Source organism: Bombus pyrosoma, linkage group LG4 (genome assembly GCF_014825855.1).
Source record: "Bombus pyrosoma isolate SC7728 linkage group LG4, ASM1482585v1, whole genome shotgun sequence".
Lineage (NCBI taxonomy): Eukaryota > Metazoa > Arthropoda > Insecta > Hymenoptera > Apidae > Bombus > Bombus pyrosoma.
In genome coordinates, this window is record NC_057773.1 from 8,136,868 (window position 1) to 8,164,030 (window position 27,163).

At 33.9% G+C, this 27,163-nt stretch overlaps 1 protein-coding gene and 1 long non-coding RNA gene across 29 annotated transcripts in view; one reads left to right on the top strand and one right to left on the bottom strand.

Moving 5' to 3' along the window:
* LOC122566597 (ankyrin-3-like) overlaps positions 1-27,163 on the top strand; it is a 94,909-nt gene that overhangs the window by 18,232 nt on the left and 49,514 nt on the right. For 26 of the 28 annotated variants that reach the window (XR_006316574.1, XR_006316575.1, XM_043724102.1 and 23 more), the window contains exons 3-18: positions 12,021-12,122; positions 14,241-14,373; positions 15,119-15,282; positions 15,825-15,980; positions 16,117-16,245; positions 16,691-16,888; positions 16,973-17,269; positions 17,489-17,686; positions 17,877-18,023; positions 18,113-18,262; positions 18,385-18,525; positions 18,606-18,761; positions 18,836-18,934; positions 19,315-19,512; positions 19,590-19,773; positions 21,986-22,090. Coding sequence is in view for 26 of the 28 variants with exons in the window: in XM_043724102.1 (XP_043580037.1) it covers positions 12,021-12,122; positions 14,241-14,373; positions 15,119-15,282; positions 15,825-15,980; positions 16,117-16,245; positions 16,691-16,888; positions 16,973-17,269; positions 17,489-17,686; positions 17,877-18,023; positions 18,113-18,262; positions 18,385-18,525; positions 18,606-18,761; positions 18,836-18,934; positions 19,315-19,512; positions 19,590-19,773; positions 21,986-22,090 (2,557 nt within the window). In the remaining 2 variants the exon portion in view is untranslated. Of the gene's footprint in view, positions 1-12,020; positions 12,123-14,240; positions 14,374-15,118; positions 15,283-15,824; positions 15,981-16,116; positions 16,246-16,690; positions 16,889-16,972; positions 17,270-17,488; positions 17,687-17,876; positions 18,024-18,112; positions 18,263-18,384; positions 18,526-18,605; positions 18,762-18,835; positions 18,935-19,314; positions 19,513-19,589; positions 19,774-21,985; positions 22,091-23,785; positions 25,130-27,163 lie in introns of those variants that run through there. The other 2 variants (XM_043724090.1, XM_043724096.1) reach the window with 2 other exon arrangements.
* Positions 399-1,272, bottom strand: LOC122566605. The gene is made up of 2 exons (XR_006316577.1): positions 965-1,272; positions 399-767 (listed from the first exon to the last, which is right to left on the bottom strand). It is a non-coding gene; the product is annotated as an uncharacterized LOC122566605 (long non-coding RNA).

Below are 27,163 nucleotides of genomic sequence, written 5' to 3' on the forward strand. Positions count from 1 at the left end.
ATTTTGTCTGCTGCCTATTTCTCGCATATTGTTTAACCATATTTTTGTAAGGCACGCAATGTTCGCACAAGGTTAACTGCTAATTCGAGATTAAAAATATGTATTCGTGGATATGAGTTGTTCAAGAAAACATATTCTAGCTGTACACGAAATGTTCCTATACACTTCAATGTAAAATATCTTTTCAATGATTATATATTGCAATATATTATAATTTTTCTTCTTTCATTCGATTTATGAAATTTTTAACAATTTCTAATGCTTCTCATTACTCATAAACTACTGAATTTTTAAATCGAATAGCATTTTGATTTCCAATATACTAAAACTCTCCTACTTCCACGATTTATTCTCGGTATAAAAGTTTTAACAATTTTTAAAAACAGAACAACCAAGTGTGTCGTTGGATACTTGTAGTAGATATCAGACAATTTGCATTCAATGAAGAAATGTAGAGCTGTCATAAATCTCTTTGAACGCAGACGAGTAAAAGAATAACAGCTTTTGTGCACCATGTAAACCAATAATCTTACATTTACTGAGGTTAAATATCTTGGTTTCATTTTCTATTTATAGAGTGTTGTTAGTAGTACGTAATCGGGCTCACGTGGATATGAAGGAACATGCCTTTTAAATCTCATTGAAAGGCATGACTCGAGGATCAGCTTTTTCAGTAAATCGGCCACGTTCGTACACACATTGAATATAATACCGTCGTCATGGCTTGACTTGGCCGAACGAAGTCGAGGCGAAATCATCGTAAAAACCTGTAATATCGAGGCAGTCAGCACCTGATGATCTCACGCTTACGACGCGAGACATGATGTCATTTGTCGTCTCTAATGTACTGCGATTATGCAAGAGGTGCTCATGCATGATACCACCGTTGGAAACACACGCTGGTAGGGGATTTGATTCTGAAAGCGAAACTACGTTTGAATTAATTTGATAGACACGTGCTTACTTGTTATCGTTTAACGTGCCTTCTCGTTCATCATCTGCATAATTTCGCTTAGAGACGTAAATCGTTTACTTTCATAAACAGCTGAAAAGTTTCCTTCTTCTCGTTGCGTAGGTTTTTCGTTGCGACTTTGTAGCAACTTCGGGGAATAAACTTAGCTACGTTTAGAAAAATACTAAGTAGAAATGTTGATAATGGGTTAACTAAATAAGGAAAATATATAGCTTCTGTTATCTTTATTTATCGTTATGTTAAATAGGAATTATATACGGTATTAGGTATACCAAAGTAAAACCTCTTTCTCTCTCTCTCTCTCTCTCTCTCTCTCATATATATATATAAAGATATATACTGTAATTATTTTTATCAAAACATTTCATCAACTTGCAGAAATAATTTTTTACCATATTGGATTTGTTATGAAATACATACACTCTAGTGAATTACCGAGATTTTTGTATTTTCAAGCGTTTTGATCATATCGTCAATTAAATTCGAAAGTGGTAATCCGTGGCTAAATTACATAAATAAATGTATTAATATTTATATTTTTGAGTACTATTATCGTTTCTTATGTACTTAATTATAAATGGAAATTTAGCCGCATACATTTTGAGGCATAACTGAACAAGCAACAATTTTTATTAATATTTTTAAACATTTTTATTTATATCGATTATCGATATAATTTAACGAATATTTAATAAATAAAATTCTGGTCACACAATTTATTTCGCAGATATATCTAGAACACTTTAGGTATCTATACGAGTCCTCTTTACAGGTTTCTCCTATTCTTCTAGACGAAACTATATTGCGAGTTTTGCAACTCGCCAGCTTTTCAGTATAAATATTAGCAAACGAAAAATTTGCGCAGCGATACTGAAATACGAACAAAGGTATATGAGTTGTTGTATTATCACTCACTCGTGATTAGACGGTAAAAATAGCTGAAACTTTAACATTTTATACGTAACGATCTCACCTTGAATTTAATCTACCTATACGAATAAAGTATTTATCATAAAACGCGCATGTCGTGTTCAAATTATACTTCGCGTATACGTTCGTTCTCAGTACTTACACGTATTCGGTCGAAGCATACCGGGTAATATTCATTGATAAACGACGACACCGCAAGTTAAGATCATCGTGAAAGATATTGTTTAGCGAGAGGGTTGGACGTATCCGTGGGAAGTTCTTCCCTGTAAAACTCGCGGGAACCTTGTCTTAAGAGGATTCTCAGCTATACTGATAAATTTAATTAAAGTCACGAAGAAAAGGGGGAGCCTTCTTCGGTTTGGATTGTCGGCGAAAAAAAGAAACGCGAAAATGATGCAGTTTGTACGCGAAACGAGCATGTTTTGCGGTCGTGATTCGAACGATACCTTGGTGTTATTTTTAACTATTATGCCCAGCATCGTGGCGTGTAGTAGGTTGAGGTCTCGGTTAAGTGTATGTCGGTCCTGTTCTCTGTCAAAAGTTCGAGGAACGATTTGATTAACGAAAACATATTTCATGGATCCTGATATAAATAAAACGCTCAAAGAGTATGGAGAATGGGTAACTCGTATATTCGTGCCGCCTTTTCCCAACAATATTCCAACTTTTATTGCGTAGCTGTAACATGTACAACTTGCTTTGACGATTTCATTTTGAAGTATTTTTTTATTAGTTGCGAGCATGTAATGCACTTTAAAGCGAGGTATTTTTAAATTGGATTTGTATTGTACATAGATATATTTTATCGTGGAAACTTACAATTGCCCTCAATATAATTTTCTGTTTGCCTGATAGTACCAAGCCTACGATTAATTATTAATATATGTGTGTATATATAAATGCACAAATTTTAAAATATATCGAAGTATTCATGTCTGAATTATTTTTTCTAAATAGAACATATTCGTTTTATTTGGTTTCGCGTTGATACATTTTTGATAGCAAATATGGATATTATACTATCAAACAAGGCCTATGAATTTTTAATGCTTGATAGCTCAGGAACTGTTATGGAAAATATACTATAATTTGTAATCGTTAGTGTTAGTAGTTTTTACTAAATAGATTTAGCTGGTATTCGAACAAAGTGTCTACTAATTATGACACGATTGCTCTTGGATCAAGATAAGAAAGTAAATTAGAATACCTCGTGGCATTGGCGATACTTCATTCCCACGGGAGGTATAAAAAAACATGGTATTTTAATAATGATACCTTGATCACACGCATACCGGCTCAATAGGATGCTCTTTAATGCGTACTTCTTCCTCCTACGTTTATACTTGCGACTTCGTACTATTACTATCAGTGTCGCCGACATTTCATCGTTACTACTACTACTATCAGCATTACTGATTATACCACTACTAGTGACAACGGCTAATTATGTATTTCATGAAATAATTATCAGAGGGAATAATCAGTTCGTCGAAATAATATAGTCGTAATATATAGAATAATTAATTGCCTTTTAATATTTACAACTTTAATGGTTACTCAATCATCGTGTGCAATTTGTGTATCGCCATATAAATGATACGTTATTGAGTTTTATTACATATGTTTGAGGATTTATAGAGTAACTTATAATGTAGTAACTTATATGATACTTATTTTTATAAAATGGATTCTGTCTCGCGCATTAAGATTCTTTAATTTTCTTTCTATTAATTTTTAAAATAAGACTATTATAAGTTGACTCTTTTATGGCACAAAATTACAGCAAAATAATTTTTTAAATCCACGTCGTTAATGTTAGTAATATTAAACACGATTATTGTAAGTGTCTCGTCGTCGCAAATATAGTAGAGGCAAACATAGAAAATAAATGGAAGTGGCAATGCTCTACATACAATTGTATTTAAGAAATAATAAAAGTACGACAGATTATGAACGCGCTTTCAAACAACATGTATGTACCGCTATAACAGCTTTTGAATTTGTTCACACGTCTTAATATAAATTTCAAATATAGACATAGTCGTGCTAAAACTATTTTCTCTGCTACAAATTTCTAATACTACAAATAATCAACTGTTATAATACTTCTTGAGCGATTCTTACACGACATATTCGATTTAAGCACATAAATAAACGACAGTGAAACACTTCGGTAAATGTGAAATCTTGTGAATTCCAAAAGAGTGGAACACGTCAGGCATAAAATTACCACCGGTTGCAACTATATCCATCAACAAACAATTCGGTATTTCCGTCGGTTTCATCATTCCGATTTTATTATAGACACAGACACTTCACGTTTCACGGGATAATAGGTATTGTCGAGGACAACAAGTCCCTTCTACATTAATGCATTGATTTGAACACGAGCGAGCAGTAAGCTCGTGAGAACACGCTTCGAAGTTTATGTTATTTCTATTTCTTCTTTCTCGCATTCTTGTCCTTGCCGACTTTTGCATGCTCCGTTTCTTCTGTTCCTTATTTTCCTGACGCTATCATCTGTTACTTCTTTACGCAGTCGATGAACCCGTCCTCCTTTTTCCATTGTCGTATCCTTAATTACCGTCCTTCGTGCTGGTTTCTGCACAGCTTAATTTTCCCTGGCTCCATCGACGTGGGCTAAAATCTCTCTCGTCGTTGGGTCGTTGTTCCCTGTTGGTAGAAACGAGAGTAGCCGGTGGATCCCTTCCCGTTGTCGACTCGAAAAAGCGAGACTCTGTTACTTTCACGATTTTTGTATCGCTGGGTTTCTAGTTTAGCTGCTGGTAAGGTATTTCGTCATTGGAAAGCAGAGAAAGAGATTTATTTTTCAGCGGGATAAAAAATTGGTACGTTTACGTGCATTGTCTGCGACTTGGACTGAAAGTAGAACGATGAAACAAATGGATCGATTAGTACTAGAAATACATGTGTACCATGATCTAAATTTCTTTTTTTATGAGATTCGTTTCCTATTATTTGCACGTTAACAATCGCAGAAGTTTAATCTAACGTTCGATCTTCGATTTGTCTTGCTCGAGATTGTGTTTTTAACGATTCAACGTTTTCGCTAAATACTCTCGAAACTGATAGAAGTTGAAGCTGATACTGCTAACATAGAAAGATATGTTCGTGACAATTGAAGAGTTTCCTGCAATTAATTATGGCGTAACGCGTATAAACGGATAAAAATGATTCTGTAGCAGGCTATCATATTAAGTATATGTATCTTTTTTTTAAAAAATAATATCTCGGTATATAATTGATAGCTTCGCGGTAAAAGAGTTAAGAAAATGCTGTTTATATAACACAATAACTAAACTACAGATGTTTATGCAGATTCATGTTTTTACGAATATTTTTATATATTTAAATCTCACATAAGCTCATGAACATTCGCAGTCTAGTAAACACGAATTAGATGGTAAATTCGAAAGTACAAACGTGCGCAGAATGGATACAGCCAGTAAAAATATATAAAATATTCAGAATGGATTATGCTCGTTGTAACATTTAGTAGATAATTCAAACACATAGAATTTTCAATAACTGTATAATTTATGTAATTTTATATACGCTCATATATGTTAAACAGTAAAGTCACGCGTATAACTAATTGTCTAATTATCAGAGGCGGTGCGTCAATTGAAATTATGGAGCAGGTTGTATTCTAAGCTAATTTGTTTGTAATATTCGGAGACATCCGCGCATACTTTAGCATCTAATCTGTTAATAATGTATACATATGTACTGACTTAAATGTCTAAAGAAAACCAGTGGCTAATAATAGATGATGAAGTCAGGGTCGCGAATATGCAATATGAACCGGCTCTGTGATTATTCGGCGTCAACCTGTATTTCCGGTTGTCTGGTCGCAATGTGAACCCGAAGCGGTCATTCGTACGCACTCTGTGTCTATAGGAGTGCGTTTGGTGCATGGCATAGCTATAGTTAGCTTGGTACGTAGCCAGAAATTGCAGGAAGACGCATAGCTATTACACTTGCTATCATTATACACTTCGAAACGTCGAAGTCTAACAGTGCAAGAATCTTGATTATGTTAACGTAAAAGCGTAAAACACAGTGTAATATTGTTAAACTGTTTATATTTATGTCACTATTATTACAACGATAACTTAGTGCGATCTCTCTATATGTTATTATTGTTTCTCAGCCGTTTAATTTCATAGTCAAGCAGATAACATAAGCTATAACTTATAACTTTAAATTTTTACCATAACACGTTTCCCTAATATTAAAAAAAAAAGAGAAAAATTAAGTTTCTCGTAATAACAAATTCAAAGGTTCATCTTACGAAAGATAACAATAAACCGGCCTATATCGCCGTAATTCTCAATTATTTATTTAATTCATTATAACGAGTTCGATTAATTCGAGTTATATCAATAATTCTTCGCAAGATCTTTTTATTCTGCGTCATATATGTATTCGTATAAGCGCGACAGAAATAAAAAGTCAGACATTAATACCTCCGTGTCTGCAACTTTGTTCGAAACTAAAGCATTGAAACTCTCCCGCGTATAGAAACTTCTCTATGAGTTGTTATTTAAAAAAACCAGTTCTCAACAAACTTATCAATATTCTCTGGCTATTAGCTTTTGTTAAAATGTCTATCAGTATAAGTAACTGTTTTGTATAAAAGTAACACCGTATTCTATAAATTAATTTTGCTTTTAACCTTCGATATTAGTGTATAAGAGTAACATAAATCATACCGAACTTGATAATGTAGTTTAAACGACGCTAATCCTTTTCATTGTGTAGTGTTCTTTCGTTTTCCCTTAAAGGTCCGTAGAAGCCCTTAAAGCGTCCCAAGCCAGACAATCACCGAGACTATTTACTTACCTGGGTGTAAGTCATTAGTTACCATAGTTTTCTTAGAGCGAACCAGGTACTTCCTGTGTCTTAACGTGCAGAAGTTGACATAGGTTTGCTCAATTTTGTTCCGTATACATACATATATAGGTATCCTAAATCGTGTATAACAGTACGGTAAAAATTGCTATAATTTTTGTAGATTTAGTACAGATGTAAGAAGAAATTAAAACAGATAATGGTTTTAATTAAACAGTAGAAATATTTACTCAAGTAAAATACGTGTGATACAGTAGTATCAATTGTACTAATCCTTCATAATACTCTTAGTTTAATTTTTTTTATATCGTAGATATTAAAAAATTTTGAAAAAATTCAGTTACTTTATTATTGATACCTTGACCTCTTTATCTAATAGGTTTTCAAGTTAATAGTTGCAAGCTATTTATTTTAATAATCGAAATTTGAGCGACGATATTCATATATTGTTGTCATAGTACACAGAATACACAGAAGAATTGAGATAGAAAGAGGTAGAAAGATAAGATAGTAAATACAACAGAAGCTATATGAGCAATTGAATTTTATCTGAAGTAGTTAGCTTTCAAGCTTATTTACGGCGCACCTTGTTTATCATTGTCTGAGATTCTTTAGAGAAATATGTCTTAATTAACTTTTTAAACCAACTGGCTGGAAAATTCATTAAATATTGATTTCAAATATAACTTCTATCCTTGTTGCTTTCAGAAATTTTTTGTATACATATATGTTAAATGATATGTTGCATTTGACGTCTTCTTTTCACTGTTATTTTCAAAGCAAGCTATGTGGACAATGCACTTCTTCTTGTGCAAACGAAGGTATCCAATCAACGTGGACCTTTTAAGGAAAACTATGTCGAGTCAGTTGCATACACCTGTAAATAGAAACCAACCCTTGTAGTCGTGATAGTTGATTTAAAAAAGGAAAGTAAACTGACGACCGGTACTGTGTATTTCAAGATTAAAAGAAAGTCTTTTTAATATTCATCAGATATTAAATCGTTATTTCTAGCATTTGTAATACTTACATATTATGAATATGAATAATATAAAATGCGTTCAATAACAATTACCCTCTGATGTTATGCTCAGATTTAAATACAGATAATTCTAGTCCTTTATATCGCTGTGATCGATTAAATTGCATTAAATAGATGCCTGTATCAGTCACATGTTCAAAGCTAATTTATATGAGATGAGATCTCGATACAGATGCAATTACGGTATTTTCTCATTACAAGTGAAATATACTTTTATACAATCTCTCTGAGCATAAATGTTTTAATAGTCTTTTTTATAAATATTTAAACCACATGGCTATAATATTTATCATGAATCTATTCTACTCGGGTAAAATTTAATCATCCTCAACGTGAGTCGCAATCCCTAAGGTACTACAAAGTGTTTTCTAAGAGTCATAGAGCATTCCCTCGTGGGTTGCCGCTGTTATCTACATTTATATGTCGGAGATGAAGGAACACCGGAGCCTTCCTTTGGAACTTTGGGAAAATCCCGTAATATTGTAATTTAGATTCTACGGTAGCCGTAATTAAACAATTGTCATTCAACCCGAGTGTACTTATTTGGGATCCGTGACAATGAGCTTAGGATCGAGGCGACAACCAGTCGCCAACGTAGCCGCGGTCAAGGGATGAACGTTTGTTTAACAAAGACCCTGTTCTCCGGGTAAGATGGTCGCCAGATGCCGATGCGTTTCCGCAGTGCATGTTCAGCTAGCCTGAGGACCCGTTGTAAATCTTAAGATTTAGTTAATTACAAGTCCTTCAAACAGAAAACAGTCTTTGTCCCAACTACGGGAAGATAGGGGAAACCTACTTTCTCTCGAACGACGCTCCTCATTAGCAATTTTTCCCTCAAGGGCGGCTAGCATTCTTTTCTAACCATCGACGTGGAAATTGACCAATTAACAGCAACGTCAATTTCCCTCACCCTCTGAACGAAGGCATAACTCCACGAATCCGATGACCTCATGTCCTTGGGCACACCCCGTCATAGTTTTCCTCGGTGGCACCATCGCGACAAAGATTCATTCCTGTTTGCGACTTTACTAACGAACAGAGTACCGTCTTCACGATCCGGACTTAGATTTTGGGAGAGCATACATCTACGATCCCGTTGACCGCGGATTCGTCATCGGACCTGGGGTCATTGTCACTAACTTCGCGAGCGCACAACCACCGTGATAAACCACCAAGATTGTAACACCTTCATCGCAGCAATAAACTTCACCTGTGTCGTACCTCATCAATGGCTAACCCCCGTAAAGATTCATTAGACGCCCACGACCCTAACCCCAGCGCTTCTCCGACATATATTTATTCCATACATCTTATAACAGGAAGACATTCCATATCAAATATTAACCTAATTATATCTCGAATATTTATACAAATTTATATTTTTATGGACGCAATTAAAGAAATAGAGCGTCAATAGAAATTCGTTTTATCTATTGAAAATTGTAATGGATACTATGAATATTTTATGTCTCTTTCTACATTATATGCATTCTGTGCGCTTTTGCATATTTAAATTTCGCATAGATGCATAGAAATCCGCACGTTCATCATTACATTACGATAAATTTTAAAAATTAAATTTACTCACTGTATGTCAACGTATGTCTACGTTGCAATATTTAGTCAATACTTATAATACTGATTTTTGGTAAATTAAAGAATACCATTTAACCTTATATTCTATTAAAAATATCTTTTTGTGTAAATTTGAGGGGATTATTTGACAATTGTAAAACGGGGTCACACACGACTTGGAAATGGTTGAGAAACGTTGATCTACGTTAATAATTTACCGACACGTTTGGATAACGAGCGCTAATTTAAGAATTACGCGAGTCTACGATGAACGTTTCCACGGCAAAGCAAAGAGTAATGAGTGCAGTGACCGGCGTTCGTCTCGGACCTTCGTCGTTGTACCATGGAAGATGCAGCATACCTTGAAAAAAAAAAAGAAATGGGATGGGGCAGGTAGTTTAAGACAGTGAAAGAAGACGGGAGAGACGGACATAGAAGGGACTATCCACGTGTCGGAGTAACGGTTCGCTGAATTATTTAAAGCATGACGGAGGACTTTGCAAGCGCAGGAGGTTCTTTACACCCGACTTGCATACAAGATACCGGTTGATTTAAGTACACTGTAGATCTGTCACGAGATGTAAGTACATATGCATATCGAGAAATTACATGCATTCGTAATGCAATTTAAATGTCCTCGAATATTTGACCACTTTGCATACAGGCCCGAATTACCAGGTTTATGAACAAATTCCAAGATATTCGGGCTTAAAGATTAACTTAAATCAAGGCGTTTCTCCATATTCGATGCATTAAAATATAAATATTTTGTTCTTTTGATGGAGTTTTATATATTATTTTGATAGTGCGAATCCTTTTTTATAAAATCTGAGACAACTTTAGATCATAGAAAATCAATGAATAAAAATATAGGACGTGTAAATATCAAAATGAAGATAATATTGTACACTTTATACATACGTTGCTTATGCGTTACGTATTATTGAGTAAGAAAAATAACAACAAAATATTGTGTCATTGATGTTTTAAATAATACTTTAATTGAAACTTGTAGAATATATTCGAGTAGGATAAACAGTATAATATCTTATTATAAATTTCTTTTAACATTATCAACACAGTCTGTTTTTAATGTTAGCTTAAATTAATTCGGCGTTAACATTTATATCGTTTATATAATCCTATCGATTAATTTCGGCTACTGATTCTGGACTTATAAGTAACAACGGTGCCTATGTTTCTGCGTTCGTAAATTAAAGATTGTCTGAAAATTTACTCGTCACATTTATTTAAATGCACGAAGAAATACGCTGGAGACAGCTGAATCTGAAAAAAATCCTTGTCTCGCGTTCCCTTGAACTGCAACAATATCCCTAGCCAGACGTATTTATTCTGCTGGTTGGTGCGTAGGCCGAAGAAGAAGCGATATATTGCAACTTATAAAACCAGTTGCAAGTCGTGAGTCGTGAACGAGGCGCGCTCGTCCCCGACGAAGAATCAAATGGGCCAAGCATGACGATGGGAAGAGAGAGAAGGATTGAACGAAAAATAGGGTGAAGGCGAACGCAGTAAAAAGAGGGAAAAGGAGACAGTTGTCGTATCTTGTTCGCGCAGACAGCACGGCGCGGACACCCCACGTTCTACATTAATTACTTATCCGCAATATGATTCGGAATAAACGGCGTAATATGGCGCACCTACTTTGTCAGCCTCTTACTAATTACGATAAGTTGAAACGCGTATGGATTTAATAGATTAATAGAGACTATATGGTATTTGCTATTACTATATTTCCTTCCTTTTTTCTATGAATCAAATTTCATCACTTTAAAAGTAATATTCCTAAACTTGGTGAAATATTTAATCAATGTGTTATAGATGGTTACCCATTTTTAATTAGTAGACCGCCGATGTTTATGGAAATTTCAGTATCTAATATAATAGTATGTAATATTTTTATGAATATAATTAAAAAAAAGGAATGTAAATAAAAAATTGTTTCGTTTACTGTACACGTATTGAAACGAATATTTTACTTTAAATATTTTATATAGTTTCGCATGTGCGGTGACTACAAAAAGTATTTGCATGCACTACATACTTTCATCTTTTAATAAAACGACTTTTTATCAGGTTTTACATTCCATTCGCTTATTCGTTCTAATATGGCTACGTTGGATTATTCTGTTAGCAGTTGTATCCGATGATACTTAACTATTAGGAATGCTTTTTTGCGCAACTGTGAGAAAGAGTTTGTAGGTTATTCTATAATTTATAAAAAAGAATGTTGTGACTTGTAAAAGATTTGAGAACGCTATTTCACCTATTTCAGCTATATATGAAAAATGATATCTAGTTGGCCAATTATCTGTTCAGCGATACGTTAAGAGATCTGTAACAAGTGTCCACTTACATTCATGTACTTTTTGCTCGGTTGAGCATATCTGATTGGTGTAGGACAAAACAACCGCAAAGAAGAACGTGACGAATGATTAAACACGCGCGTAATACTTGACCGCGAAAGAAAGTATCCAAACAATCCAAGCAGAGTTACGTTATTAATTATTCAGTAGTCGGCGTGTTCGTATTCCAACGTATTCCTTACTATTTTACTCACGATGCAATTTTTTATTACTACAACGTTTTCTTCTTTTGGTATTTCAGAGCGACCCTAGTACGGCATTTCTTCGTGCGGCTCGCGCAGGGCAGCTGGAAAAGGTTTTGGAGTACTTGGAATCGGGAGTGGACATTAATGCTTCAAATGCTGTAAGCACAGTTTCCTCTTATTATTTTACGTGATTCTCTGATTTATGAAAATCGCCAAATACGGATAAAATATTGGCAGTATCGCGGTGCCCGAATTTTCCATTTTCTTTTTTTTTTGCTTCAGTTTTAATCGAATAAAAGGCTTTTAACCCCCAGAAAGTATCATGGATGAAAACGTCATGCGAATTTTGTTTCAATATTCTCGCTCCACGACAATACTGTCGTCATTTGTAAACTTTGCAAACGATAACTTTTCTGTTTTTTATTTAACACTGAATAATAATAAAACATTTATGAAAATAATAAGAAGCAAAGCATTTATGTACAATAATAAAACATTTCTTTGACTCTATTGATATTCTTCAGTATATAGAGTCTATAGTACTGGTCCCACAACGCCGCTTTGTGGTACAATAAGTTCAACAAGTTCAAAAAGTTGTGTGCTGTATAATCTGCAGATGTCAATATTGGGGCCTCAGTAATACTAATAATATCTTCAGTGTATAGAGTCTATAGTACTGGCCCCACAACGCCGCTTTGCGGTATACCTGCTTCAATAAGTTCAACAAGTTCAAAAAGTTGTGTGCTGTATAATCTGCAGATGTCAATATTAGAGCCTCAGTAATACTAGTAATATCTTCAGTGTATAGAGTCTATAGTACTGACCCCACAACGCCGCTTTGCGGTACACGTGCTTCAATAAGTTCACTAAGTTGTGTGACTTGGTTGGTCGACACAGCTGTACTAGTAAGGCACACTAACCCAGGAACAGCAGTCACATTACTACAAGAACACATCACAAAAATAGAAAAATGGCTGCAAGTTAAATAAAAGCAAATCCCAAAAAATGCAACCATATTACATTCACATTGCGAAAACAGATGCCATCAAACATCCTACTGAACGGCACGCACATAACACGAACAAGACAAGTCAAATACCTAGGACTCCACATAGATACACAACTCACATGGAAACAGCATATTAAATCAATAATAGACAAAATACAGACAACAAGGAGACAAATGCATTGGCTAACAAGTCGAAAATCCAAACTAAGCACAGAAAATAAATTAAAAATATACAAAACAATCATAAAACCAATCTGGACATACGGAATACCACTGTGGGGGTCAGCAGCAATGAGCCATATAAACAAAATAGAGACATTACAAGAAAATATTCTTAGAACAATAGTAAACGCCCCATGGTACGTTAGAAAGGAGGATATTCGGAAGGACCTGGGAATACCAACGGTCAAGGAGGAGATTAGCAGATGCGTGGAAAATTACAGATTATGAATAGCAACACACCCAAACTGGCTGGCTGCGGAAACGATCAACACAAGCATAGAAAGAAGACTGAAAAGGGAACACCCAGCTGATCTCACAAAGGATATAACCTAATAAACACGAAGGTGGTACCCTGTTGGGGGTAACCATCCACATGCTATGTATATTTAAGATATAATATTTTACCAAATGTCCCACTGGGCAAATTGTAAAATTGCAATAAAATAAAAAAAAACTTGGTTGGTTGGTTGGAACCACGTGGATTGTTGTATGTCCAGTGAAATGTCCTCCAATAATTCTGGCAGAACATTTTCTAAGATTCTTTCGTCCTTTTTTTTCTAACTTACAACTATTTATTATTATTATCATTATTTAGTGTGCCATCAATGAAATATTGAGCAATTATTTTACTATGACCAGTAGTAAATGTTGTGACGCTTAATTGCTCCATAGTTTGTAAATGTGGCCTCATCCGTAGATAAAATTTTACTCAAGGACACTTCGTCTTGTAGTTTTCGTAAGCCCCATTCGCAGAGACTGTATTGATATTTAGTAAATGAAAAAATATATTTACATCGGTGTGCATTCATATAACGTAAACGTGATTGATTTTCTTTAATGATAGCTTTTACGGATTAATATTTTATAAAAATATTTAGCATAAAATTCATATTTTTCTTAAATTCAAACGAAACTTTTACCTCTAGAAGCATATAATTCGGTCGAAAATGATCCAAACAATGCAGGATGATTTTTATTGTTGGAAAATAGATTTAATATAGAGAACTTAATGGGCTGAAAATACACGAGGATCTATTAATTACAGAATGGCTTAAACGCTTTACATCTGGCAGCTAAAGATGGACATTTGGAAATCGTCAGAGAACTTCTTAACCGTGGAGCAGTGGTCGATGCTGCTACCAAAAAGGGAAATACGGCATTACATATCGCTTCTCTTGGTAAGTAGAAGCATTCCCATTCTTATCATTTAAGTATTTTTTAAGGACGAAGGAATTATTGCAATCGAATATATGTTTCCAGTTATTTAACACTTTCACTATTGGTTTCTTTAGTGTAACACTAGCTTTCCAGTATAACTTTATAACATAACTTTAATTGCTTAGTATTCAGCGTATATTCTATCTTCGACTATTACTTATGAGAAATATATAGTCTATTTCTATATATAGATAGTAAAATAATTCCAATTTTTTAAATTTTTATGTTACCTGATGGCTAAAACAGGTTTACTGCAATATGACATAATTGAAAAAGAGAAAAACCGGTTAAGTTTAAAGATATCAGCCTTTCGAAAGCACGTCGAAAAATTCAAAGATTTCATTCGTTCGTATAATTATAATAATATTATAATAATCAACATATTTAAGAAGATGGTAAAGATTTTTTTTACTAAAGATACATATTCTATACCAAAATCAATAAGGCAATTTTGTTGTAAAGTAAGATCGGCTAACAGCACGATATTTTATTTTACAAATAAAATTGCTACGAAAAGCGAAGATTGTGACTTATCAATGATCTTCATTAATATTAGTAGAAATATGCTAAAATTGTCAAATATATATTTTTCTCTTTTTCTTGTTACAAAGTGTTCCAAGCTTTTTTTTTTGTAAAAAGTAGAATATTCAACATAATATACGTGGGATGAGCATTCCGAGTTGAAATTAATATCTCTTTACACAGCTGGACAGGAGGAGGTGGTACAATTGCTGGTACAACGAGGTGCTTCTGTGAATGCACAATCGCAAAATGGGTTCACACCACTGTATATGGCCGCACAGGAAAATCATGATTCTGTAGTCAAGTTCCTTCTGAGTAAAGGTGCCAATCAAACATTGGCTACTGAGGTACGTAAACTAGTCTGATTTCGTTAATTAAACATTTAATGAATTGAGGTTTGTCTTTATTACTAGACTGTAGATCTTTATGCATTTATGAAAAATTTAAATATACAGAAATAAAGAGAATGTGCAAGGAGAAGTATTTCTATTTGTTTTACACATTTTTCAAATTTTTCCTTTCCTTACAATATTTGCCATACTTTACAATATTTCGTTTCCTTCTATTTCTAAACCAACCACTTTCATCTCCTTTGCTATTTTTTTTGAATAGTTTTACATATTCGTATAATTCAGTTGCACTGTAGGATTATCCTTTAACGTCTCAACTATTTTCCTCTTCGGATCTAACTTCCCATTATATTATTACAATAAAACATAAATCTGTCTTTTAATTCTGCTGATACGTCACGGTATCGCAATATATTCTAATACATTATATATGTACATATTTAAGAACTTTTTGTATGGTATTTAATGGAATGTAAAAATTATGTAGATTTTTAATTAGTACGCATAACATGAATCTAATATACTCTTTGTGCTCGTAGGATGGCTTCACCCCATTAGCAGTAGCGATGCAACAGGGTCACGATAAGGTAGTAGCAGTTCTGTTGGAAAATGACACTCGTGGTAAAGTTCGATTGCCTGCCCTCCACATTGCTGCCAAGAAAGACGATTGCAAAGCAGCTGCCCTACTTTTACAAGTATGTTGCAATAGTTTGTCGTTGAAGCCCTATATCCCTATATATATATATATATATATTCAATCCGATGTGATCGGTATGCGAAAAGGAATCGATTCAATGTCCATAAATTTATAATTCTTTATTTTTATTTCAGAACGATCACAATCCCGACGTAACATCGAAGAGCGGTTTTACACCGCTTCACATTGCTGCTCATTATGGTAACGATCGAATTGCCTCCTTGCTTTACGACAGAGGAGCAAACGTAAATTTTGCAGCGAAGGTGAGGAATTTCTAAGTAACTTGGACTGTAATTTTGTATACGATAAATGTAGACCGGATTATATAATACGACTTTGATGAGTAATTTGCGGATGATGTGATTGAGGACTGCGCGGAAGATATCAAATATTTATGTTAGAGTATCAATTACGAGTGAGATATGATTGTAAAAATATATATGGTATTTGCGATAATGGGTCCACGTATGGTGATTTAGCTGCACGTGATAGGAATATATCTGATATTGTTAACAGTGCGATATGGTTGAAAATATAAAAAGGTCGTTGTAGAAACGTGACAACGTTTTGCGAACGTAATAACTGTAAACAAGGAAATATATGTACATATGTTTATTTACCTATTTATAACTACATCGTCCACTTGTCTAGTTCACTGTGTGTTCTGGATAATCGCTAAGTATATGTAACTATTTTTTTATCTTGCAGCATAATATTACGCCGATGCACGTTGCAGCAAAATGGGGAAAAATAAAAATGGTGAATCTTCTGATGAGCAAGGGAGCAAATATCGAAGCGAAAACGAGAGATGGCCTTACGCCGCTTCACTGCGCCGCACGATCTGGTCATCACGAAGTTGTTGACATTTTAATCGAGAAAGGGGCACCAATTGGTTCAAAGACGAAGGTAAGCGTTTTCTTGAAGAGTACTTTTGGTACAAGGTAAGAGGTTTTCTGACTGAATTAGTTGCGGCTTGTTTTCTGTTGACAGAATGGTCTTGCGCCGTTGCACATGGCTTCTCAAGGAGACCACGTTGACGCTGCGAGGATATTATTGTATCATCGAGCACCCGTGGATGAAGTGACGGTAGATTACTTGACGGCGCTACACGTGGCAGCTCATTGCGGACACGTACGAGTAGCTAAGCTTCTACTCGATAGAAATGCTGATCCAAACGCACGAGCTCTAAACGGCTTTACTCCACTCCATATTGCTTGCAAGAAGAACAGACTGAAGGTCGTTGAGCTCCTCTTAAAGCACAAAGCTAGCATCGAAGCCACTACAGAGGTATTATTTCCATTTGCATATCAGTTCATAGTTTAACCTCTTTAGTTTAATACCTTACATCATAGGTATACATCATAGTTACTATAGTATCAATTATATTTGCCTCTAATTAGAAACGGAAATTATTAGAGACAATCGATACGTTATACCGATATGATAATAAAAAAACATTATTATTATGATTTTTTTTAGTAATAATAGATTCATTTTATTGCTTAGTCTGGATTGACGCCTCTACATGTAGCAAGCTTCATGGGGTGCATGAATATAGTGATTTATTTACTGCAACACGCAGCTAGTCCCGATATACCGACAGTAAGAGGCGAAACGCCTTTGCATTTAGCTGCCAGAGCGAATCAGACTGATATTATCAGGATACTTCTTAGAAATGGTGCCCAAGTTGACGCCAGAGCAAGGGTAAAGAAAAAGAATTCAGTATTAGTAAATTTTGATTTTAATATTCATGTTATAGTGACAAAAATATTAGTTCCACGTCAATTTTCTTACTTCATCCTATAATTGTTTTCTTATTTGAATATTAGAAATTTGTAAATACTTAATAAATTTAATTGCGTCATAGTAGATTTGAAAGATACAAATATTGTAGGAAGAACAAACTCCACTTCATGTTGCTTCTCGATTGGGCAATGTTGATATCGTGATGTTATTACTTCAACACGGTGCCGATGTAGATGCTACTACAAAAGATTTATACACACCACTTCATATTGCTGCTAAAGAAGGTCAAGAAGAGGTAAAATTTTAAATATATGCATATCATATTTAATTATTTATCGATTATTATAACTAAGTTTAATTTATATACTTATTGTTTTATGACAGGTTGCATCCGTTTTGTTAGAAAACAGTGCATCGCTCACCGCGACGACTAAAAAGGGATTCACTCCTTTACATTTGGCAGCTAAGTATGGTAACATGAATGTAGCGAGATTATTGTTGCAGAAGAATGCACCAGTTGATGCTCAAGGAAAGGTTAGAACAGTTATAAAAGTTATTACCTCTATTGCCATCTAATTATTTTTTTAAATAAAATATCGTTATTAATGTTAAATATGATTTTTATGTTAAACACTAATTTCTTTGTCTAATCGTAGAATGGAGTGACTCCACTTCATGTGGCATCTCACTATGATCACCAAAATGTAGCATTGCTTCTACTTGATAAGGGTGCATCACCTCACGCTATGGCTAAAAATGGCCATACACCATTACATATTGCTGCACGTAAGAATCAGGTAAATAACTTAAAAGATACGAATAAGTTAAATTTTGTAATATATCTTTTATAATCTAAACATTTTTGGGCTTGATGTAGATGGATATTGCAACTACTTTATTGGAATACGGAGCAAAAGCAAATGCAGAATCAAAAGCAGGATTTACGCCGCTACATTTGAGTGCACAAGAAGGTCACACCGATATGTCAACGCTACTTATTGAACACAAAGCGGATACAAATCACAAGGCAAAGGTAGTATAAATTTCGACAATTTTATATATTTATGACATCTGATTTCATTGTTTAATAATTATTCCTCTCTCTAGAATGGTCTCACGCCGCTTCACTTGTGCGCACAAGAAGACAAAGTTAATGTTGCCTCTATTCTCGTTAAAAATGGTGCTCAAATTGATGCTAAAACAAAGGTATGCTATATTATGGAAATTGTAATATTTTGTTTTGTTTAGAAATATTATTTATTAAATATGTGTATTACAAAAAATTGGAAATATAAAAAATAAATTTTAGTGTGACAACATTGTTAAATCAGCTACAATTTATTAGCTACACATTAGGTATAATCTGAGAAATGAATTCAATTTATACGTTTATATAAACTTTATTCCTTATTTCAATGTATTGCCTTAAAGCTATACTCACGTATTTTGGTATATAATTTTATTTATGTTTGACTCACATTTAACAATTTTTTGTTTTAGAATAACAAAATATAATAATCCGAAAATTCTCATTATCAAAATTCTTTAAAAATATTTTTTGATTAAGAAAGATGTTTGTGTTACAGGCTGGTTATACTCCGCTACACGTGGCAGCTCATTTTGGTCAAGCAGCGATGGTACGATTCCTTTTACGATCTGGAGCAGTTGTTGACAGTAGCACGAATGCTGGGTATACTCCATTGCATCAAGCTGCCCAACAGGGTCATACGTTAGTGATTAATTTACTGCTGGAGGGTAAAGCGAAACCGAACACTACTACTAATGTATGTCAAGTTCATGAAAAACTTGTTTTCGTATTTTATTTAATTGTTCTAATTATATAACGTTCTATCTCCTACAGAATGGACAAACAGCTTTAGATATTGCACAAAAACTTGGTTACATTAGCGTCATCGAGACATTGAAGGTAGTTACAGAAACCGTCATTACAACGACTCATACAGTTACTATTGAAGAAAAATACAGAGTACAAGCTCCTGAATCAATGCAAGAGACGTTTATGAGCGATAGCGAAGACGAAGGGGGTAAGTGTTTGTGTTTAATATTTCCTATTCTATAATATATCAGATATTGTTCTAACGAGAAATATATTTTGTGTAGTTTTGAAAATTTTTTTAAATATCTAAATACGAACACAAAAAATATTGAAGTAACATTAACTAACAAACTACATCTTTAAATTGGCTAAATCAGCATATTTTTGTATTATATAACAATAAGATAAATTTTAATCTATCATTTTAATTTGTTTGTTTCCAATTTGATCTGCTATCATTTCCTAGAATATTATTTTACTAGACTATTGCATAATAATTGATAATACAATAATCAGTAGGTATTTGCTAATATGTTTGTAATATATGTAGGTCTGCTTCTGTAATCTTGCTTTTTTATAGATGTGACAGCTTATATAGTGCGGCTTATATATAGCAAAATATTACATACATCCTCATTTTAGTAATTATTGCACAATATATGTGCAAATTTATTGCATGGAACTATGCTTATAAGCATTAAATATTTACTTAAAATAATACATATATAATTAATTAAACTGTTTTTATTAGGGAAGATTATAATAATCTGTATTATATTATTTCACAAATCTGAAATTTTAAGTCAGATTAACGTAAACTGATTTATAACGATATACAAAAATAAGTTTCTTCTACTATTATATTTTTTTATACAATATGTTTGGTATATAACAATAACAAATTTTGTGATATAACTTTATCGTGAACTTATATACATATTTCGATAGCATTTTATGGTGGATCTATTCTTCCATAGATGTTATACTGGCTGTAAACTGCAGTTCATCATATATAATTAAAAAATAACTTGCACTAGGAGATATAAAATATTAAAAAGATACACACACACGCAGAGGGCGTATTGAAATAGCACTTTTCATTTTCGTTTAGTTACATTACAACAATAGTTTACTCCAAAAATGCATGTAATCATTTAACGCATGAAATTATACAAATGTATGAACTTTAGCATGTACACTATGAATCCTACAATAATTTTCCTTAATACAAATTAGCAAGATTCTATTTAAAGAGGAATCACAAATACACAACCATTTTAGATTAGTAAAGACATTGATAACCGTATTACATATATATTAGACATTTATGGATTGGATAATAAATATGTACCATTTACGATGAATTTTCTTTAATAGAAAAGAAAGAAATGTTTATAAGAAGCTACAATTATTGACTTTATATTTCTGAAATAAAGTCAGGGAGCTATATGGAAATATTATTTGCTTTTTCTGTTGCGTTTATGTTACATTCAGTTTCGCAAGAGCATGTATTTAGCATATGTTCACTGGGTTGTTGCTATCTTTGAAGAAAATATTTAACTTCCCTAAATAGACGCGTAGTCTTTAGATGTATAAATAAAGGTTAGTAATTAACTAAATACCTGTCGAGTATTTGTTATGGAATCTTATAGATTGTAAATATTTTCAATTCTAGTAAAATTTTCACGGTGATGTCGTATTTGCCTTACACAGGTAATACTATTTTTATTAGAATCCGTGAGTACCAATTTGGAATCTATTCTACGATAAAAGATTATTGTTCGGAAGTAGTAGTATCATCATACATAGTCTATTCTCGGTTAAATTATATTAAACAAAGCTATAGTTATCTGTGTAAGATTTAATATACATAGTATGTAGTTAACAGCAACATGCTTTAGACTAAATTCTCTTCCTTTTTAACAATTTATGTAAACTTAATCATAACAAACAATAGATCTAACAGGTTTGCTTGTTTGCTTAATAAAAATTTACAATTACATATCTGTTTTACACTAATAAACATGAAGTACAAATATAGAATAAAAATTGCTATCCGCTACTCTCTATCAAATTCTAATTAGAAATTATATCAAATTAGTTTCAATCTTATTATTTCTTATTTAATGTTCAATTAAATTTTTATTTTACTACATATGAAGAGAGTAGAAAAAGAATTTATATACATCTTTCTTTAAATAGCTGAAACGTTGAACGTTGAATATCTTATCAAATACGTGAGTTAATAAAAATTTTGAAGTCAAAGCAAACGAACAAACTACGCTCGCGGTAGGTCTATCTCCTGGTACGTAAAGTCAGCTATTTAACAACCCAGTGATAGCGAAATTTAGAAACAGTGTTTATGGTGCGAAATTAGCGTTTTGATAAAAAATGACCTTACTCGACGGCGTACAATGTAGGTGGTGATGAAATCGGCATGGCAGCCATGAATGTGTACGGGCAGCCTCCACACGCGCAACACGTGTACCTTCCTTCTTACTACCGGGGCCAAATGACCTATACCCGTAAGTTGTCTGTACTCTGTTTCTGTCACTCTTTCACATATCACACGTGCGCGCAACATACTGTATTTATACATACATATATACATACATACATATATTAGCACATGGGTACGTAAATTAATCTCGCGTAGTACGCGCGCATTGGATCATTCATATTCTGTCGATTTCACTTACGTAATCGTAACAGTATTTTTTACTTTCATGCCAGCTATTAAATGGCCCATGCATTTACATTTTAAATATTCACTAATTCTTGGTCAAGTCTGCTTAATATTAAACTCTTAACTCTTTTTTTCTTACTTTCGTGTTGCAACAGTTACAAAATTTTCGATCTATTGCGATACCATTGATTTTGATGAACGAAAAAGAGCTGAACGAGAGATTCGAGTATTTTCCACTTTCAGTTCGTTCTATTGTAATTCTTCTTTTCTATTTTCATTCGTGGAAACATAAATACAGAGACATGCACAGACATATACCTATCCTTAAACCGTTATTTGTTCACACTCTGTTTCGTTTACCTTCCTTGTCGGTCCATTTCTCCTGTACAAAGTTGCAACCCTCCGTATCTTGGATACACCTGTAGTAGCCGTACAACCTTGTTAATGAGATTTATATTTTGGGTTTTAAATGTTATAATCGATTTTTGTTGTGCTGCAATAATTTTAAATGCTATCGAAATTCAATGATATTATGTACGTCGAGAATGTCAGTCGCGTTAATTCCAATAAATATTCGATTCGTACAGAAGATACGACGATACTTTCACTTTTACTAATTCTATGATGTTTGATTATTAAATATTAATTGCAATTAATATCTGGATATTATAAACGAGGGCAAGAAAGTTTTCAAGAGAACACGTTCAGTGAAATGTTATTTATTTTCCTAAATATCTATGTCCCCATTTATAACTTTGTACTACATTTGTCGCGGAATCCTCAGCAAATATACAGAAACTATTCTTGCTACTTGCAGTTCAGCAAGATCATTATCATCTATTCATTACTTGTCGCATCTAAATGTCTTACACGGACTCTACATATATTATAGCGTATACAAGCAAGAGTTTAATTCTGTCTCCACGGTGCATTAATGCCATCAATATTCAAGGCTTAATATCAAACAACTAGAATATAATGAATTTATCGATGCAATATATTTATAACAACGTAATGAATCCATTCATACGATACATTTAACATTATTCTAATTTATGAAAAAAGAAGAAGAAAATTCTTCTTAAATTATTCAAGAGAAACTTCCGAACTCTAAAAAGTATTATAATTTTCCTCGAGATTATCGAAATGAAATTAATCACAATTTTAAATAAGTGAAGCTGAATTTAACGATGCCGCGTTAATGTCGGTCATGCGTTCGCATTTTCGAATCTAAAATTCAGAAAACGGTACGTTAACGAAGTAGGGCGCGTTACTACTGTTAATGCAATTTGCATAATAACGAGTTGTGCGATCATTATGCCAGTCGACAGGAACAGAAGTAGGCTTGTATGGTCTGTTTTGACGTATCATCCTCGTACCTATACGCATTCTGCTTCAGCTGTTATGCAACAGCCGGTGTGCATCTTGTACCATATTACTCGTGCAGTTAGTCGAACCCCTGTTAGCTGGCAAGTCGCCAAATACGATTCACGACCAAAATATCAGAATTTATATAACGAATTTATTTCTTTTTTTTTTTTAAATCGGTGCGCAATTTGTTTTCGCGACGTTCGCGACGCGTGGAATGCAGGAAAGTGATCCAGAAATTCTGATTGCGATAGTTAGCGTTCACGTTACATCTTAAATGGGACAGTGCGTACTTCGCGAAGCACAGAGAACTTTATACGTTCATCGTTGTCTTAACTAAGACTACGTTCGACTTGTTTGAAGAGCGATTATATGTCTTAAAATTTCTGTCGTTAGAGAACTAGGAAATGGGAGCGTCATGTATCTTATGTCATTGAGAAAACTAAAAAAAAACCTCGTCGCAAGATCTGTTTCTCGATGAATTATACATCAGATTCTCATTAACGTTCGCAAATATGCTTCACAGAAGATCAGTAGTCCTTAACCACAACATCATGATCCTGTATTCACGTTACGCGGTTGTTTCTGTACGTACGATGTTTTGATAAAGCCCATTCAGTGCCAACAGTTGCATATGGCCATGCTTCCTTAGCGTTCAAGAAAAGAGTTGCAAATACTTCGAGATGTAAATAAAGTAGCGGAAAAGCTCAGAGGCAGCTACTATTATAAAATTGGTGATTCATGAAATGAGGTCACGTTTCTGTTAGGTAGTCTTGCGTCGAACTTGTATTAATCTTAAAGCAGTCGCTGTTCCTGACCCCGCCGGTGCTAGCACGCGACGAAATACCGCGAAAGAAAGGAAGCATCCAGGTCGTGAGCGGTTAATGCAATTTAACAAATCAAATCTAATCAGGTGATTACACGTATTGTGCTTTGCATAACGTGGGCTTTCAGTAATAACGACACCTTGGAACGGTGCATATTATATCGGCCCACGTCATTTCGTTGATTTTCGGCACCTGTACGGTGCACAGAACAACAAAACAAACAGTAAGAAGGAATTGATAGTGAAGTGAGCCGATCACAATTGGTGAACGTCATCAATGGATGCGTAGCGATAACGTGCGCTAATTGTAATTCGTGTAACCTAACTCGCATATCGTCGACGGCTAGTTGAGTCGGTGATGTAATTAGTCCTGTACGGAGCGTACACCGTCAGTACATCGTGTTCACTGGGCTGAGTACAGAGTTCCGGCGATGTACTAAACTTTTATCCACGGAGGAGTGTGATCGTTACAATTTCACTCCGTGTTTTTGATATACCGTGAGTTTCCTAGCCCACGCGTTTCATCGAAACTTTGTTTAATAAATATTTCGCGGGCTTTTTCCTCGTCGTGGTGCAAAAGAAAAATAGTCGTCAAAATGGCCAAAGGAGGACGATCGAAGCAGAAGCAATCGAAGAAGATAACGTGTTGCGGGTGTACAAGCAACAGGAGCAGCGACAGCGCATGTAAATATGTTCATCTATTCTTTTACGATCGTCTTTAGCTTAATGTAATTTTAGCACGGTTATTATTCGCTTTAATCGCGCGAGTAATCAAGGTTTTTCTGAATTACTGGTTGGGCGTGTTCTTCGCTTGGTTCGTTAAATCGACGTTTCGCGTGCTCTCTTCGATTATTATTTAGAAAAATTAATAAACGGGAAAGCTGACATGCCTGCAGGCGCGAACGACGTATACGATGTTTTAAAATGTTGCTTACATGCACAAAATTTTGGCAAAGATGTTATATCAGTCACGTGGTTCGGATATGTACAATATCATAGTAAATCGTAAATTTCGAAGTTGTCTTAGTTTCGTAACACGACATACATATAGAACATTTTGTATATTTACATTCTTTATTTAAAACAGGGTTCTTGGTTTCGGTAATTCTGTGTTGAAATTGAGATATTTACTGAGAGTATTATAAGTGAATGAAATTCTATATTGTACCGGTTTACTGACAGATAATTTGCCTTCATTCTTTAATTAAATTGAATTTTTTCGTTGTTCTTGTTTTTAATTTTTTTTCGTTGATTCAGATATGTATTGAAAAAGATTTTGATTATAAAAATGATTAAATATCGAAAAAACGGTGTTTAGTATAGTACTCTTAACGCGATAACCAATGCTTGCGAAGTGATAATGGAAGACCCCGGCACGCGACTTTGTTTTTCCAGACTTGACTGTGTTAACAAAAGTTAAATATTCATAGCCAAGAGACAAAGAAATCTGAAATATTAAAACAGTTGGTTTTTTTAGAAATACATAATCTATTAGTTTATGATTATATATTCAACTAAAAACACACAGAAATAGGACTATACTGTATGTCATTACACGCTATAGATTATCATATCATATTGTATGTCATATCAATCATTTTGACATTTTATTTGCACTGTAATGAGATACCACTGTCCTGATCACATTAGTAACATTTGAAATCAATCTGGAAATGTATACAGAAATTAGGAGATATTTATTGTAATCGTGTATTTGATAAAAAATTAATAATGAATCATATTAAGCACATAATAAGTGTTAAAAATAGTCTTGTTAAATATTTATTAATTGAACGAATAACCGATTGTTTAAACTTGTGATATACTTTTGTACTACATATTTTACAATTTTTCTATATATTTCAAATTTGTTTTAAACTTCTACCAATACAATTACAGTCGCACCGATGAAATTTCAAAATGTTTCGTACACAGTATATTGATAAAAGATGCTTAGAAGCGTTAGAGTACTTGCATAAGCCTGTGTATTTAGAGAATCAATATTTTAATCGTTTAATATTATCACACGTTAGAAATGTTTCTTCATTCAAAACGATTCGTAGGATATACGCGTGTTAACGCGAGATACGTACGAATGGAATCAACCATCTATTTTCAATATATAGATAAATATATTTATATAAAAAGTGTATATATAATAGATAATATATATAGATAAGATATGTGAATAACATCATCATGTTTGTGCAACAAAACATTTAAATGGTGCCACAAACTTCGTTCACTCGCGCAATAATTTCGACGAAATGTTTACATTTCCGTCCGTGAAAATAATATTAACGGGGAAATAGATAGGAAAAAGTGAAGGTTCTATAAATTTCCACGTCTTTTTCGCCGTGTAAACCTAAATACCAGGACAAAATTAGACGCATATTTACACGCGGACTACCGTACGTGCTTCGAAAACGATATTCGGAGATACGTCGGATACTGTAACCACGGAATTGTATCACGAGACGCTTGTGTAGCATCCGCTTGGAGAACGTGTACCGTTCGGAACGTGATTGTTCCGGTTTGGAAGTAAGTTCCCAAGTTCCGCCGGTGTATGGTCATAGGAAGCGCATTCGTATTCGTCGCGTGGGATCGACCGATCGCATCCAAACGATTATCTATCAAACGAGACCGAATACGGTGACGGAACGTGTTAAAACTATCAGGCCATAAACGACAGAGAGGAATGGATTGGCTACAGCTAGC